This window comes from Gopherus evgoodei, chromosome 4, assembly GCF_007399415.2.
Source record: "Gopherus evgoodei ecotype Sinaloan lineage chromosome 4, rGopEvg1_v1.p, whole genome shotgun sequence".
In the NCBI taxonomy this organism is placed as follows: Eukaryota; Metazoa; Chordata; order Testudines; family Testudinidae; genus Gopherus; species Gopherus evgoodei.
In genome coordinates, this window is record NC_044325.1 from 28,918,493 (window position 1) to 28,936,311 (window position 17,819).

At 45.5% G+C, this 17,819-nt stretch overlaps 1 protein-coding gene and 1 long non-coding RNA gene across 7 annotated transcripts in view; one reads left to right on the forward strand and one right to left on the reverse strand.

Moving 5' to 3' along the window:
* LOC115649800 overlaps positions 1 to 17,819 on the forward strand; it is a 56,864-nt gene that overhangs the window by 27,393 nt on the left and 11,652 nt on the right. For 2 of the 5 annotated variants that reach the window (XR_003999931.1, XR_003999935.1), the window contains exons 1-2: positions 829 to 2,097; positions 2,601 to 4,165. This is a non-coding gene — a long non-coding RNA (uncharacterized LOC115649800). Of the gene's footprint in view, positions 1 to 828; positions 2,098 to 2,600; positions 4,166 to 4,822; positions 9,328 to 17,819 lie in introns of those variants that run through there. The other 3 variants (XR_003999934.1, XR_003999932.1, XR_003999933.1) reach the window with 3 other exon arrangements.
* Positions 1 to 17,819, reverse strand: part of PAPOLA (poly(A) polymerase alpha) — a 96,140-nt gene that overhangs the window by 18,552 nt on the left and 59,769 nt on the right. For both annotated transcript variants that reach the window (XM_030558797.1, XM_030558796.1), the window contains exon 15: positions 9,334 to 9,443. In XM_030558797.1, coding sequence (XP_030414657.1) covers positions 9,334 to 9,443 — 110 coding nt within the window. The remainder of the gene's footprint in view (positions 1 to 9,333; positions 9,444 to 17,819) is intronic.

Consider the following 17,819-nt stretch of genomic DNA (forward strand, 5'->3'; position numbering starts at 1 on the left):
CCTGAAGCAGCCCAGATTCTAGGAGACACAAAGTTTGCCTACAGCCATTTGCCTCCTCCGATGCTCTTCCTGTGAGGTATAGTACAGAATCTGGCTTCTGGAGTCTTATTGTTTTACTAGAAGTGAACTTTTGCAACCCTGCTGTTACCTCATCAATTGGAAGGAATGACATTTTCCTGCCTCTAGAGTAAGGTTATTACATCTTGCATAACAAGCGCTGAGAAGTGCACTGAATTACTAACACCAGTCCATGGAAGAGAGACTGGAACTAGATAAGTTCATGAAGGATAGGTCCACCAATGGCTATTAGCCCGTATGGGCAGGGATGGTGTCTCTAGCCTCTATTTGCCAGAAGCTGGGAATGGGTGACAGGGGACGGATCACCTGATGATTACTTGTTCTGTTCATTCCCTCTGGGGCACCTGGCATTGGCCACTGTCAGAAGACAGGACACTGGGCTAGATGGACCTTTGGTCTGACCCAGAATGGCTGTTCTTAAGTTCCTAAGTGATCAAAGCAGATAAAACACAAGTGGGAGCAGTTAAGGAGGCGAGGGAGCTGCAAAGGCGTACTGCTCTCCCAAACCTGGGAGGAGGAGGAGAAGGAGGAGGAGGAGCTCTTTCTCTGCTTTTAGTACAGGAGAGGAAACTGAGCTCTTCTTTAGCCTAAGAGAAGGCATATGTTAAAGTAATCATTCACCTAGGTAAAGGTGTGACTGCTGCAGTTGCTGCTATTATTGCTTCATCATCCTGTCCATAAGGATCTCTAGCTGTGCTTAGGAACATGCATAATGAGGCTGGCACTAGGGAAATTCACTGGGGTGGAGGATGCTCAGTGCAGATGGAATCTTCAGAGGTTCAGCAGAAGTCCCTAACATGCTCTGAGCATATGCAAATGGCAATTTTTAGTGGCTTATAACTTGGACATATGTAGGTATATTTTCATAAGCAAAGCAAAAAGGACCTCCCGACACCACGACTATGTCCCTCACAAATTTCAATTCCAAATCCCGAGCTCTTCAAATAATATTTTATGTATACACTAAACACTGCAAAACGTACCTATTTCCCTCTAACCCCATTTCTGGAAATAGCTGGAAGCTAGTTTAAGCAAAGAGGCAGAGAGCAAGCATAGAAAGTTCCAGCAAAAATGATTGTGTGGCAAAGTTTAAGCAACCAAAGACAGTGGTTTATAACAAAATATCACACAATCTTAACATTAGGCTCAGTAATGATGTCCTCGTCTGGGGAAGGATTTGATCATATCCTTAAATTCCTGGGTTAATTGTGGTGTGAGGAGTCTTTGGGTAGTTTATAGCAGGTAGTATTGGAGTGGTGGTGTTTGCCCTCATTAATGTAAACTCACGTTTGAGAACTATGATGGCACCCCTCTTTATCTGCTGGTTTGATCACTAGCTGGTGGTTGATTTTAGGGACTCCTCTCAGCAGTGGAGCAACTGTGCTGGATGTGATATTTGTTAAGGATTTCACTGTTCATTTTTTCCCCTGAAGTAATCAATGTAATGATCAAATGTGTGGCTTTTTCCACTGTGGGATGTCCAGGAAGATGATTCTTTTTTCTTATGATTGTCGGTGGGGACGTAGCAGTTGTGGGTGACAAATACATTGTTGTGAAAGAATTCTTCAAAGCAGAGTTGGTACAAGAATCTTCTAGTTCTCCATCTGTTAGTATGGTATCAGGTTCTGCGCAGCAGTTCAATCCCTGGGACAGTACAGATAATTCAGCTCTGGTTAGGAGTAGTCTTGACAAATTGATGATGCTGGGGTATGCGTAGTGTCCATATGGTAAGGTCTTTGTGTCATAGTTTCTCCTGGGGATGGTGTTCTGGGGATTGTAGTTAGTTCCACTTTTTGATTCTGGGTTGAATGGCTGTCAGATTTTGTTTTGTTTTGTTTGTTTTTAAAAATAGTTGTTTTGGATTTCTTGAATGATCTCCAGGTAGATTTCCTGATTTTTTCCTTCCAGTGCGTGGGACTTTATGACGACTTTTTGTCTGAGGTGGCTCCCGTTTTGAGAACTTTGAGGTACAGAAAATAGTTCCTCGGTTTTTCTGAAGTCCTCCTTCAGAGCTGTTTGGTATGTATGGAGATGTATGCAGTGGTCAGAAAGTTATATAGAGCAGGGATCATCAACCTTTCAGAGGTGGTGTGCCAAATCTTCATTTATTCACTCTAATTTAAGGTTTCGCGTGCCATTAATACATCTTAACGTTTTTAGAAGGTATCTTTCTATAAGTCTATAATATATAACTAAACTATTGTTGTATGTAAAGTAAATAAGGCTTTTAAAATGTTTAAGAAGCTTCATTTAAAATTAAATTAAAATGCAGAGCCCCCCGGACTGGTGGCCATGACCCAGGCAGTGCGAGTGCCACTGAAAATCAGCTCACGTGCTGCCTTCAGCACCCGTGCCATAGGTTGCCTACCCCTGTTATAGAGGGTGAATCTTCTGGGGATGTTTTATTTCTTGCATTTGCTCAGGAAGTAGATTTTGCTGGTAAGTTTTTCCTCCTTTTTCTTCATGCTGTGGAGTTGCCATTTCAGATGGCAAAATATGATATCCTCCATTGTTGTCTGCAGTTTTGTTGTGCCCACATTGGCCACAGGATATTACAAAGATACGGTGGGTGAAGCAATACCTTTTACTGGACCAACTTTTACTGGGGAAAGAGACAAGCTTTCAAGCTACACAGAGCTCTTCATGTTTGGGAAAGGTACTCAGCAAGCTAATGGTTGATAAAAGTTTATACAAACATATAGAGCGATGTTTAAAAAAGTATAAATATCTGCAAACAGCAATATTTCTAAAAAAATCCTATTAGCAGCACCAGGCAGCTGGCGTAAGGTAGAGGGGTTTGGGTTTTATTATGGAGGATGCACGGGGAGTGTTGGCAAAGGAGATGAACTGATGAATGGGAGCACTGGTAGGAAACTGGGAGAGAAAAAAAAGTCAAGAAGCGGGAGTTCATGGCATAGGAGACCATGGAGCCACTCTCTCTAGTCTGACAATGGGAGAAGAGGCAAAAGTTATGGATAGTATACTAGGAGAGTCTTTTCTATAATAGAAATTTAAGTGTTTGAAAAAATTCAAGTGCTTAAAAATTTACAGCTGGATATAAAACTACCTCTTCCACCCCAAACAAATTCAATTCCCATCCTCCCATAGGCTTATTTAAGTCTGCAGGAGTGGCTCCCTGCTTCAGTGAGCCTCACCGTGTGTTTGCAAGGGTAGCCAATGCAGCTCTTTTACAGTTCAAGTGCAGCTCACAGAGACCATCATGCCCCCAACCCCCATTCTTTGGAAGCTCGTGGCTTCTACCCTGCGGAGGGAAGGTGAGGCTAGGGGCTTCTGCCCAATGGGGAGGAGGGGGTCTCAGGGCTGAAGGCCCAGCAAATGCCTCCCACGGGGCAGAATTCTCTAGCGCCACCATCCCGCTGCAGAGCACAAGCTCTGCAGGGCTGAAGCTCTGGACCCTGACAGGCACGCCTGACTCTCAAACTTCTGAAGATTATTGTATGTGGCTCAGAGGGTTGGTAAGTTTGGCCTGGTGTATTCAAGAGGGTTCCCCTTCTGCAGACCTTAATGAAAATTTGAACTTCTGGCGCTCCTTGAAAAGACAAAGGAAACACCACAAAAGAAAAAGTATTCTAAAAAAGAGTTAAGCTTGAGAGCATATTACATTATTGTCCAGCTAAAAGCCCTCCCAAATTACACTTTGACAAGGAGTCTACAGCTTCAGAAAAAAAATATTAGAAGCCATAGTAATTAACAGCTTAGGGATCCAGTATAGTAGGAGTTGGGCGTGATGGGCTACTTAAGTACAGGCAGCCATGTGGCCTAGCAACCTTCGGCAAGTGCAAGTGGTGCTGAGCAGGTGGCCCCTTACATGGGAAGTTACGTCTGACATGGCTCAGAAATGGGCCTCCAGAAGGAATGCCCTGTCCTGCGTGGAATCAAGGACCGCTCTGATGAATTCTATCAGTCACACTGCCATGAGGCTCGATTTCTTTTTGTTCACTAACAGGCCTAGGTAGCAGCAGGTAGATCACACCAGATCTAGGTTGCTCTGCACTTGATCCTGCGATCTGCCCTTGATGACTCAAACGTCAAGATAAGGATAAACCTGGACTCCCCGATGCCTCAGGTAAGAAGCTACTAGGGTCATACATTTTGTAACTACCTGCTGGACAGAGGACAGGCCAAAGGGAAGTGCTGTGAACTGGAAATGGCGCTGGCCACCATAAAATGGAGGAACGGTCTGTGTCCTTGGAGAACAGAGATATGGAAATAAGTGTCTTTCAAGTAGAGAGCAGCGTACCAGTCTCTCAGATCCAAGGAGGGGATGCTGGAGGCCAGGTCCAGAATGGGTCTTAAGCCCCCTTTTGCTTTTGGGATCAGAAAACAGCTGGAGTAGAAACCTTTCCCCCTCATTTCCTGAGGGACCTCCTCTATTGACCCCACTTGTAGGAGGTTGTCTACCTTTGAATGAGGAGTTGCTCATGAGAAGGGTCCCTGAAGAGGAATGGGGAAGACGGGGAATGGGTGGCTGGAGGGTGGCTGAAAGGTGGAGGGTGTAGCCCAGCAACAATCTCTAGCACTCAACAGTCCAAGGTGACTCTAAACCAGGCTGAATGGTAGGGATGGAGATAGTTGAGAAAAAGATGGGGTAGATCCGGGGAGGTGACCAGGGTGTTGCTCTCACGCTTCTGCTCCCCCTGGTGTCTCGCTAGGCCAGGCTGCACAGGTGACTGGGGGGAGGAAGGGCGAAGGCAACTAAAACCAGTGTCCTTTCCCATGGTAGATACTTGCTGAGACTGCCAAGGCCTTGGTGGCAGGGGCAGCCAGAATTGCTTCCTCACCAAGCATCCTGTGACACCTTATAGACTAACAGACATATTGGAGCTACCCCTCTGATACTTCCTCACCAACTGAGACATATGCAACCCGAGAGTGGAGGGTGGTCCAAGTGTCCTTCAGACTGTGCAGCCTTGCACCCTATTTGTTCTGCAAACAGCCCAACTTCATCAACCAGGAGATCTTGTGTCAAGGACTACATCTCCTGTGACAAGCCTGCGGTCTGAAGCCAGAAACTGCACCTCCTCACGTCCACTGCCAAGGCGACCATCCTGGTCACATCCCTTATGTCTGTGCTGCCGCGGCACTGCCTTCAGAGCTGGGCACCTGGCCAACATCCGCCACTTTCCAGCCACCCAGCTCTGAAGGCAGCAGAGAAGTAAGGGTGGCAATACTGTGACTCCTCCTAAAATAACCCTGCAATCCCAGTGCAACTCCCTTTTGGGTCAGGACCCCCAATTTGAGAAACACTGGTCTCCCCTGTGAAATCTGTATAGTATAGGGTAAAACACAGGACCAGATTGCACAGTCTGTGACGCATTTTTCATGGCCATGAATTTGATAGGACCTTACGTATAAGTATTTGAACCCCTTGGCAGAGACAAAATATTTTTTCTCAGTTCTTTTGGAAGTGGGTGGGATTCAGGACGGGGTCTGCCAGAGGACTTTGGCAATATTTAGGACCCCTTCATGCACTGGCAGAGTGACAAGTGTGGGGGTGGATGTGGAGATCACATTGAACAAAATGTCTGATTGCTCCGGCATCTCTTCTGCCTCTAGGTCAAAGTTAGTGGCTACCCTTTGGAGTAGAGCTTGGTGCTCCTTAATGTCATCTAATGGGCTAACAGGGGAGGGCCCCTCCACTGCTTTGTCTGGAGAGGAGGACAATGACTAACCACTGGGAGAGGGCCTCAGGCATCACCCCATGCAGGGGAAGGGTGTCTCGGGGTGGGGACCTGTCCCTCCACCTCTGCATCCACTAGCACTTCACACACCAAGCCCATTGCCACTGGTGTCGATTGGAGTTTGTCCGATGTGGCAACTGATAATTGGCAAGATGGGGGCATCAGCTTAAAGGCATGCCCCAGGCATTCCAGTAAGACCACTGAGCTGGACACTGGCCATGCTGCCAGGATGGCATCACTGAGGTGGATGCAACCTCAAGAGCCCAGTCACGATAGTGCTGTTTGGGTGAGGAGCTGGACTCCCTCTTCGTGCCAGAGGAATCCTCCTCTGGTGACCAGGGCTGTTGAGTAGGGAGAGCAGCACTGTGTTGAGGAGCATCCCCGAGGTCTCAGTGACAGTAATTGTTGGTGTGGAGAGGGTTGGCACAAAGGTGACTGCTGCCGACTATATGGCGACCAGCGCTTCCCTCTGGGTGAGACTTGACACGAGGGCAGAAACCAGGAGCGCAGTCCAGGCAATCTGTGGCAGCAAACCGGTGACCTGAGCTAATGAAGAGATCACGGATGTGGTGACAAAGGGCACTGCCTCGGCTCTGGAGACCAGCAGTGCTCACTCGCCTTCTGGGAGGCTTTCACGGCTGGCTTGCCCTTGTAGGGAGCCTTTGCTGGTTCCATTGCTGATGCGGTGCTGGCTGCGGTGGGAGACTCCTTTGCTCTCTGGGCACTGAGAAGGCGTTGACTCTGACATCAGTCCGGATTCCCTACCACTCTCCGAAGTCGGTGGCAGATCCCTTAGGGGTGTAGGAGATCCCTTTGGGGAAGTGCCCCCTTTCAGCTCTGGTGTGGGTAGGTGGCCCTGACAGGGTCCTTTGCACAATGCCCTTGGTCCATCTTGCTTGGAGTCAGGTCCCACTTCTTGGTCGTCTTCTTGGGCATCAGCGAAGGGGATTGGTGTGGGATAGAGTCTAGTGCTGGGGGCGTGCTATGCACTGAGGCCAAAGTGTTGGGTGATGGAGCCGGCCTGGCCAGCTCCGAGGCTGGCCAAAGAACAGCCTCCATGAGGAGGGCCCTCAAGCAAATGTCACGTTCTTTCTGTGTCCTGGGACAACAGTTCTTACAGATGTGACACTTTTAACGTGGGATTCCCCCAGGCACTTCAGACAGCTACCATGCAGGTCACTAACAGGCATAGGCCTACTACAGTCAGTGCAGGGCTTAAAACTCGGTGACCGGGGCATGTCCTGCCTGGGGCAAAGTCCCTGATGGAACCCTAACTAACTACAGTACTTAACAGCTACTTACTAACTAATCTAAAATAAAACAAAACTATTTACAGATGGAACACAAAGTTCGAAAGGGAAAGAAACCACGGATCACTTGCGATGCAACTACCAACTACCACGCACAGTAAGAAGGAACTGAGAGAGGGCTTAGGGCTGGTGGTGCCTGATATATTGACACACGAGTGCGGCACTCAAAGAGGTGCCACAGCCAACCCTACAGATACTGTTAAGGCAAAAGTCTCTGACAACTGTGCATGTGGGTGCCCATGCACCTAGAATGGAATCAACATGAGTGAACATTTGAAGACTGTATTCCTATCAAAAATAATTTTAAAAAGTTATATAAAATCAATATACACCCAATAGCATATTACCAACAGATAATAAGAAAGGAGTAAATTCAAAGCTGAAATTGGTAGTGTATGTCAGGTGGGATGAGTACTGAAAGATTATATAGCAATGGGGAGCTGGATGAATCTCTTTGCTGTTCATTTCCAAATTAACAACTGGTTAAGATTCTCCGTACCTCGGAAAGGAACATTTTTGGAGGTATTTGTTAAAACTCTAACTAAAAGTTTTGGTTTGGATATGGTCTATAAATTCTACATATAGACCTCCATGTTTGACAACATAGATATTCAGAGACCATTCAGAAACACAAGTCTTGAATGCTGTTTTCATAGAGATAAGAATTTAGGATCTATTTGTAACGAGTATATTTGCCATTCCAGTTGAGGGCAGAGCTTTTAGATTACATTTTAGATTGTAAAGCAAGAAAATTAAAAAACACGAAGTAGGACGAGTGCTAATCAGCCTGTCTACATTCTCTAGTCAAATCAAACAAGTGTAGCATTCGCTATCTTTAATCAAGTAGGTTATATTCACTGTTTTGCGAGAGCAAAAGCAATTTCCTTTTGATTGAGAACAGATGTTACCTGCACATAGAAGCACCAAGATTTTTTAACAACTCCCTTAAAAAAAGTATGAAATCTAAATAAAGTGCTTTTTTTTTTTTTAAAGGGGGAAGGACAGGGAAACAAAGAGAAGAGTAATTAAGGGATGACAGAACGCAAGTCATTACACAAATATCTCAAATCAAACTAGTTTAATGTTTAAACTAGAGATTTTAAACATTTTTATATTGGACTGGGAGAACTATCCAGGTTCATTTACAAATGGCTGAATCTTGCATTTCATGTTGGGGGTGTGGTTTCTCTCTCCCCCCCCATTTAAGGCAACTTCATTACATTATTTTAGTCTAGTTTAAGATACTTTTCCATATTTTATATTTAACACTCACTATGACTATATTACTGTATGCCAAATTCACAGTATTCACTAAATAAGCCTCAGTTTGGGAATCCATAGACAGAGGTTTGTTAAGAAATGCTTTATCGCACACACCCAAGTTGTGAAATTATACTTAAATTGTTGTCATATTGCTTCAAAATAACACTGTCAATACATCTAATCAGTCTTCCACAGAACACTGCCATATTCTTAATTTTACTCTTCAGATGTTATGTTGCAAATTTCCACCAATGTTGTCCTTTTTGGTTTGTTAAAAGCAATTTAAATAGATTGCGAAGTTAGCATGACTTGTTTATTTTTGTGTGGTGCAACATCTCTGAATATAATCATACAACACTAGGAATGAATTAAACTTGCTAGTTAGTATGAGCTCCGACATATTGGATTAACTGCAGCAATGCGCAAGGTATACTGCCTAGGTTCTACTATTAATCTGTTTTCAGTAACAAATATAAACATGAGAAAAGATTTAGACTGAAACATACATTTTCCATTAGATTGTAACATAATCAACACACATGACCTAAGTAAGTATAAATGTTTATCCTATCACTTAAGGCCATGTAATTTACTATATTGAATAAGAAACATTAAAAAACTTATAGGTATCATTTAATAAAAGTTTTACCTTTTTCAGTGAAAAGTATGTTGCAAATTATGCCTTAAATGACGTACAGTTTCTGAAAAATTTAAATTCTTATGACCAAATTGGTCAGTTATGTCCCAAATGTAAAGATGTCTAGTTGATTGTCCTGCCAAATGTCTCCAGAATTAACAGACTGCAGCGATTAAAATAAAAGTTTTGCCACTAATTTTCTATACATCAAATAAGCAAGAAAAACACCGATATTATATCCTTCCACCTAGACCATGGTAGAATATTTTTAAACAAAGGCCATATAATCATACACTCAATACAAATGAATTAATTTCACGATTTTTAGAGAAGCTAAGCTTACCTGTGTCAGTGAAAGACTGGATGTCGTATGTAAGATCAACACTCAGATTTTCAGAATTTTCTGTCTTCTTAAACACTAAACCAATCACCCACATCGTACGAAATTCTTCCCTGAAAAGTGTTATTAAAAGAATCATGTAATATTGGAAGAATGAATTTAAGTTACTTAATCTAAAACTCAGATGTGGTTTGCTGCAAAATTTGATAATGTAGTTGGTTACATTTTAGCTCAACTGGCATGAAATAAGATTAAAGTACCAAGAGATCAAACTGAGATCCAACTACTGAGAACTCCTACTAAATCGTAACAGAAAACAAAAAGGTCCATTTCATACAAACTATTAATCAGTGTCATTAACCATATTTTAAAAGGTATAAGGCTACTACGAAACACTTATGACTTGCTTTTTCAGTTTCAAGTTTCATCTGTTTACACAAAAGACTTCAGACTTAACAAGAAAAGTTACTTGTCTTTAATTGTTGTTTGCTTACACAGATTATCACTTGAGATTTTCACTACATGTTTTGGCATGTAAGCTCAGAATCCTCTAGCAAAGGGCAACTGTTAGGAGCAATGTACGCACTTGTGTGGATCCACACATCGAAGTAAAGGTAGATAAAGGACCTTGGGTCCAACTGTCCTCATTTTTTTTCCCTATTAATGTTTAAAGAGCTTAAATTCCAGAGAAGGAAGGCGCTGTCATGGGTCTATCTGCAATCTATTCAAAGAATGACAGTTACAAGTAAGGCTACATCTACACTACCACTTATGTTTGCAAAATTTATGTTGCTCAGGGGTATGAATATTGCACCCCCAGAGCAACATAAGTCACACAGGGATAAGCGCACATCTTTTGCCAGTCATCGGGGTGGTTTTTTAAGGCTTATAAGAGAGCTCTCCCATTGGCATAGAATGTCTTCACTACATGTGCTGCAATGACATGGCTGTATAGTGTACACATGCCCTAGGTGACCTCTTTTCAAGCATTGCTTATATATATTCTCCCACTCTTGGTAGAGTGATTAGTCATTACAATCCTCAAATGATATGGGTCTAAACTATTTAACAACAACAAAAATGCAAGGACTGCTCTTCCAAACCTGACATCAGACCTAAAAGACAAATTAAAAGAGCACTACCGATACGAATTGGCCAATGCACGAGAAGTCACATTTTCAATGATGTTTCCACATCCAAATTTGTTATACAAATTTATTAAATATGCTGTATAGAATTCTTTGAATACAGTATAATGCTTTGATTTTTAAGGTATTGAAATATCCCTGAGGGTTGACTATAAAGTGTAATACATTTGGATAGCCTGGAAATTTGTAAACTGAACTAGTCTTAGAAGACTCCCCCATCACTTCAAGAAGTCGCTTTACTTTGTCAAGTATGAAATCTAGAAAGAGATACCGGCAGACTGATAAAGACTGGTTCAGAGCAAGGCCAGATCCAATTGATTTCAAATGAATTTAGGGGCAAAATGTTAGGAATCCAGCTTTGAAAGTTGTGGCTCATATTTAGGGCCCTACTAAATTCACGGCCATGAAAAATGCATCACGGACCATGACATCTGGTCTCCCACTGTGAAATCAGGTTTTGTGGGTGCTTTTACCCTACACTATACAGATTTCACAGGGGAGACCAGCATTTCTCAAATTGGGGGTCCTGACCCAAAAGGGAGGTGGGGGGGGTCACAGTATCGTTACCTTTACTTCTGCGCTGTCTTCAGAGCTATGTGGCTGGAGAGCAACGGTTATTGGTCAGGAACCCAGCTCTGAAGGGAGTGCTCTGCCAGCAGCAGCATAGAAGTAAGGGTGCCAATACCATACCATGCCACCCTTCTGCACTGCAGCCTTCAGAGTTGGGCAGCTGGGGAGTGGCGGCTGCTGACTGAGGGCCCAGCTCTGTACCATACCATATCATGCCATCTTTTTGCGTGGCTGCTGGTAGTGGCTCTGCCTTCAGAGCTGCGTTCCCAGCCAGCAGCTTCCTCTCCAGCTGCTCAGCTCTGAAGCCAGCGCCGCAACCAGCAGAGCAGACAGAATTACGGGTAGCAGTACCACTACCCATCCTACAATATCTTTGCAACCCCCCTACAACTCCTTTTTTTGGATCAGGACCCCCACAGTTACACCATAACATTTCAAATTTAAATAACTGAAATAATTAAATTTGCAATTTTCAAAATCCTATGACCGAGAAATTGACCAAAACGGACCGTTAATTTGGTAGGGCCCTACTCACATGTATAAACTTTGTTTACATCTGGAAATTAATCCACTGGTAGAAAAGTTTGTCAGCAGTAACTCCCCTATTAGGTCTGGTTTACACTACAGTTAGGCTGATACAAGGTAGCTTATAACCTAGTTTTGCATGTGTCTGCACTAGTCTCCCACCGCTGTACTGACCCTTACACCAACACAGTAACACCACCTACCCGAGTGGCATAGAGTCAATATATTTAGATCAACACAGGGCGAGTGTAGACACAGCATTTGTTATGTCGAACCAGCACTTGCTATGTTGGCCCAAACTGTCCCACAATGACCCACACTAACTGCTCTGGTCACCATTGTGAACTCCACTGCCCAGGGGTCATGGAGACCAGAAGTTCCCTCCCCTTTAAATCCTAGCAAATTTTTGACATTCCTTTCCCTACTTGCACACCTAGCAGCTCTCCACTGTTTGTGGAGCTGCCTAGTTGACTATGCTGGCTACATGCTCCTGACATGGCCCAGTCTGGAGTAGACAGGGCCCGTGAGGAGAAGAGGCCGTGAAACAGCCATAGAAATGTTGACATCAACCAGCAGATTGCTCAGTGGATGCAAGAGAAGTACAACAGTGACCAGCAGCAGTGCTGGCATAGAAGGAGTTGCGGCAGGCATACCAGGTGGCCAGAGAGATCAACAATCCAACTGGTGCCAAGCTGCAGTCCTGCTGCTTTTATAAAGAGCTGCATGCCATACGCCGCAGAGATTCCACCCAACCACAGCACCGTGGATATCTCCAAGAAGCCCGAGTGACAAGTCCCTGCCGTGAACAGTGAAGAAGGTACAATAGTGGACAGGAAGAGATTTACATGGAACAGGTGACTGGGGGCTCCAGCTGTACAGCGAGCCAGACCATCACAGACCAGCCAGTCAAGCACAGGTAAGCCCAATGCACGGAAGGAATCTTAGGTAAAAGTATGCAGATAAATTTTCAATTACATGGATGGCACCCCCAAAGTAGCAGAGCACAGTATTTTGACTATTAATTCATTTCCTTATGCTTGAAGAAGTAGTGGTTCAACCAAGAGGGGTAGAGTTGCTCTCAGCTTTTTCACACATCTGTAGAGTTGGAGGAGGGGCATGCAATGCAGGGCAGTTTATATACACAGGGATGTCCTCTGAATGCTCCTGAGAGATCTCAATGAAACTTCCATGGAGGTATTCTTTAATCCTCTGCCAAAGGTTTAGAGGGAGGGCTGCCTTATTTCTTGCTCCATGTTAGAACACTTTCATACAGCACTCAGTAATAACTTCAGGAGGCACCACTGTAGTACACAGGCTACCAGCATAGAGACCTGGGAAGCTTCGGGACACCAGCAGCACTGTGCTGTCTCTGCCTTTGTTACCCTCAGGAGTTAGATATCAGCGAAAACCACCACCACCTGTGGAAAATGGTGCCAGTGTTCAGTGTCATTGCCTTCTGCTATTAGAATCATGCAACCAAGCAATTCCCTCATTTCCCCAACCTCTGGCAGCCATACTCACCATGGCTAGTGCAGTGACTGGTGCCGTGCACATGCAGTCCCAAACAGAAGTGAAAATCTAGTGCTTAAAACTTTAGGGAAGGAAGAGGAGTGAGTTCAGCATCTTAAGTTTTGCTTTCTGTAGTGAATATGCTAACAATGGAACCTCTTTGTTTTATCTTCTGCTGTCTTTGTGGCCTTCAGGGTCTCCCCCTCCACACCTGTGGAACTCCTGAACCAGATAAGGAAGAGGAGGAGAAAAGAGGATTCAGGATGACATGTTTAATGAGATCCTGCAAGCCAGTACTGCAAGGGACAATGAACACAGGACCTGGAGAATGAACACTGAGGATAGCCTGGAGAAGGAACAAATGGAGAGGAGAAAGGTTCAGGAGTCCCAGTAGGAAAAGGAGGAGATGCACTAGGACACAATGGGGCTTCTCAGGCAGCAAACAGATGCAGCAAACTGGTGAACCTGCAGATTCAACAGTCCTGCGTTTGTCTCCCCCTGCAACCCATTGAGAACTCAATATCAGGAAATCCCAATAACCCCTTCCCCCCACATTCCATGTGGCATCATAGTTTGCAGCACTACTCTTACCATTCCATCCCACAGGACATTAAAGACAATCACAAGCTTCATATATACAGACACATGAAAGCCTTGGTTGGTGTATATATAGCTGTAGAGGACATGAATTCTTTCCCTTTCATAAGTTCAGTGGCGATCTCAAGCTTCTCAGGTACGAAGCAGAAACAACTTTCAGATCCAACACCATGCCATGATCTGAGTCTCGCTGAGGCAATAGACACTCCTCTGGTGTTCGTTGCTCAGAGGAGCAGCGCCGGCAGGATACAGAGTTCTTGAACCCTGGGACATGGGCATAATCCCCAAGGGAAGGGGCTGTCTCTGAATGGGAATGACTAGCTAACTTACCACTAACTACTACCAATGCTACAACTACTAACTATGAGAAGAACTGCAAAGAACTATGAACTACTATACACAATGGAAGAAGTCACTCTCTTAGTAAAACCTAAGAGCGCAAAGGAACAGGGCTTCTGACTCAGGCCATGCAGCAGTAATAGAGAACTAGAGAGGTGTCAATTCGCACGGCCTATTATGCCCTTGACTGAACAAGAGGAGATGCACGACGTATGTGTGGGTCAACCAACACTGACAGGGAAAATCTTCTGACTCTGGTGCATGTGCAACCACGTTTGGAATACATATAGGGACTATCACTTGAAGAAATCTGGCTGATTCATTGAGCTTTATTAAGTTTTTAATATATTTGTTTTTAAATTGCATGGGGTTTTTTTGGCACCAATTTTGTTATAGAATAAAATTATATTAATAATCTTTATAAGTTCACATCATATGCTACTGAGAGCTGAGCAGTTCTGAAAGAAATCAATTATCTGCACAGTGTCATACAACTCAGAGGGTCATTCACAAACAAAACGAATAGGTGCACTGATAATGTTACATTCCTACATGTACAGCAATCACCACACAATTCCTAATAGGCCACAAAAGGGCATGGGCCAGGTAGAACATACCACACACTACTCTCTCACTGTTAAATTGGTCTTTCAAAGCCTCCATGAGCCATACAGCACTGTACTAAGCTCTTATAATAGTCCTTGTACCCGGCTGTTCAAGTTCAGCAGGCAGCCTCTTCACTCCGCCTGCCATCTGGATGGAGACTTCTCCCCCTTTGCTTCACATGTATTATGCAGGACATAGCATGCAGCTATAATCACTGGGATATTTTTCTCACGGAGATCCAATCTTGTGAGTAAACGCCACCAGCGACCCTTCAAAAGCACATTGAGCTGTCACTTTCCATCCGCTGAGCGAGTAGTTGAACTGTTTCTTGGTGCTGTCAAGGTGGCCAGCATATTGCTTCATGAGCCAGGGATAGGCTGGGTCCCCATGATCACTACTGGCATTTCAATATTCCCAGTGCTAATCCACCAGTTGGGAAAGAATGTCTTCGCTTGTAGCTTTCTGAACAGTCCCCTATTCTTGAGGATGAGAGCACACCATGCACCTTCCCTGACCAGTCCACACTGCCGTCAGTGAGGCATCCCCAGTGATCAAGCAATGTTGCACAACCATAGAAGAGTAGCCCTTTCTCTTGATGTACTCAGTGGCAAGGTGGTCTGGTGCCAAAATAGGGCTGTGCGCTATCTACTGCCCAACCGCAGTTCGGGAACCCAACTGCTGTACATCCTCTTATGTCCTGCACATTGCTCAGAGCCACAGTCCTGCGAAGTAGGAAGTGATTAATGCCTCTTCACATTTTCCCCAATGGCCTCTCCAATTGATTTCCTGACCCCAGATTGATTCCTGACTTACCATTAGCAAACTGACCTTGGAATCACACTGTGGAAATGTGCCACTCGCTTCTCCACTGTCAGTACAGCTCTCATTTTTGTGTCTGTGCTGAGAGGCTGGGGTGAGCTTAGTACACAGATTTAGGAATGTGGCCTCGTGCATCCAAAAGTTTTGCAGCCATTGCTTTTCATCCCAAATCTGCATTATAATGCCATCCCACCAACCAGTGCTTGTTTCTCAGACCCAGAAACAGTCCTTCACCAACTACAGCTGCTCCATGAACTCCATCAACAATCTTGAATTGATCATCACTATGCCCCACAGCAATCAGTCCCCAAGGAAATGTCATGATCCCCGCTGATTGAGTTCTTCTGGAAGCTTTGCAAATACTCCAGGATTGTGCGCCCTGTGCTTGCAACGCTCAAGATGATAATGAAGAGTTGTGCAGGCTCTATGCTTCTGTCAGAGATAGTGGACAATAAGAAGGGCCATGCAGGTTTGTGATATTTTGAAAAAAAGGTAAAAAAACCTATTGGATACAGATAACATTATGGGATGGACACAGCTACAAACTGGGAAGTTGACCCATTGCTCCCAGTCACCCCTTGGGAGATTCGTTTTGGCCCTACCATGCATTGCCAAATTTTCCCAAAGGACAGTGCACTTGATGATGGCAGGTTGCACAATGGGACACCTACCCATAATGCACTACACTCCGTATTAAAACAAACATTCCTGGAGAGTATATGCACTGCCAACACAAAGAGCCAAGTATGCATGTGCACAAGTGACGTACTAATTGGGGGGCTATATGCAGACATAACTGGAGTCGACATAAGTTTGTAGTGTGGACATGGCCTTAGTGTAGGCAGAGCAAAACTAATTTCAAATATGCTTTTTGTAAGTGAAAATGATTTTGACACATTTACAGCATTAGTCAGACCATTTTCAGCCCTGTTTCAAGAGAATCTGTTAAGTAACTATTTTAAACAGGTAATTTCTAGGGCTGTCAGTTAACTGCCATTAACATGTATGATTAACACACAGCATAAATAACGCGTTAATCTTTTTAAACGCGCATTAATCGCAGGCAATGGTGAGGGGGGCAACATCAGCTGTTCTGAAGAACCTACCTCAGGTCAGACGCAGTAACGCAAGCCACCACCAGAGGGCGGGCAGAAAGAGAAGAAGCTACAGAAAGACATGGTTCTCATGCCAATTCCAGCAGAGAAATATTTTTTAAAAATAAAAAACAGGACAGCCAGGGGCTCACCCGAGCTGCCCCCGCACTTGCAGGGCTCGCCCCAGCCACCTGCCCCATGCCTCCACCAACCCTTTGCCACCCGCATCCGGGGTGGAGCCCCCCCTGAGCTCTGCACTGCCCACAGCAGGGTCTCTCCCCACAGCCCCCATGCCACTCGCAGCTTGGGATGATCCTGCCTCTCCAAGTTAGGGAACTCACCCCTCTTCTGAGCCCCAAAGCATCTGAAGCTGGCTGGGGCTGGGGTTGAGCCTGAGCCTCCTGCCCCCGAGCTCCACACTGCCCATGGTGGGGTCTTCCCCCCACCAGCCCTGTGTCGTCCACAGCTGGGGCTGACCTCCACTCCCGAGCTCCATTTCCCCAGAACTCAGGAGCCGACAACCTCCACCCGAGCAGCCTGCAGCTGGGGCTGAGCCCCACCTGAGCTCTGGAGCTGACCCTCACCCCCATGCCTGCTGAGCTCCGTGCTGCCTGCAGATGGGGCTGAATCGCCACCTTCCCAGCTCTGCACCTCCACTGGTGGAGGAAGATTCTCTCCCCCCAGCCCCTCCCACCTCCCCTCCCCAGCCAGCTCTGCGCTGCCCAGGGGTCAGCACTGAAGCCAGCACTGCCCACCAGCAGCAAATTTCTCTGCTTTCCTGCTGTCAGGCAGTGCTGCCTCCAGATGGCCCTCGTGCAGAAGCTGTCACGCTCTGCTCTGCCTTGAAGCCAGGGCAAACGCATAGTTTTAGTGAAAAAGTATGGATGGCCAGTTCAGAGCTGAAAAAGAGAACTGTCCTGGCCAAAACAGGACATATTGTCACCCTAGCTAGCCCCGCGCCCTACTATGCCCAGCTGGCTCCTCACTTGTGGGACCAACCCCCCGAGTCGTGTCCCATTGCCCCTAGCCGGCCGCTCACTCCGGGAACACCTCATAGAGAACATGGGCCTGGTGAGCTCAGCCTCCCTGCACCAGCCTCTCCTCCCCTGTAGTATGATGAGTTCCTGAGGTAAAATCCACCCTCCCTTGCAAACAAGGGCTCACTCAGCTGAAGGGAGCCCACCTAGCTCAGTAAAAGGAGGCGAGCCCAGTACTAGAAGCTACCTTTCCTGAAGCAGCAGCAAGACACTCCCTCAGCCTCTTCCTGCACAAGTTATTGTGA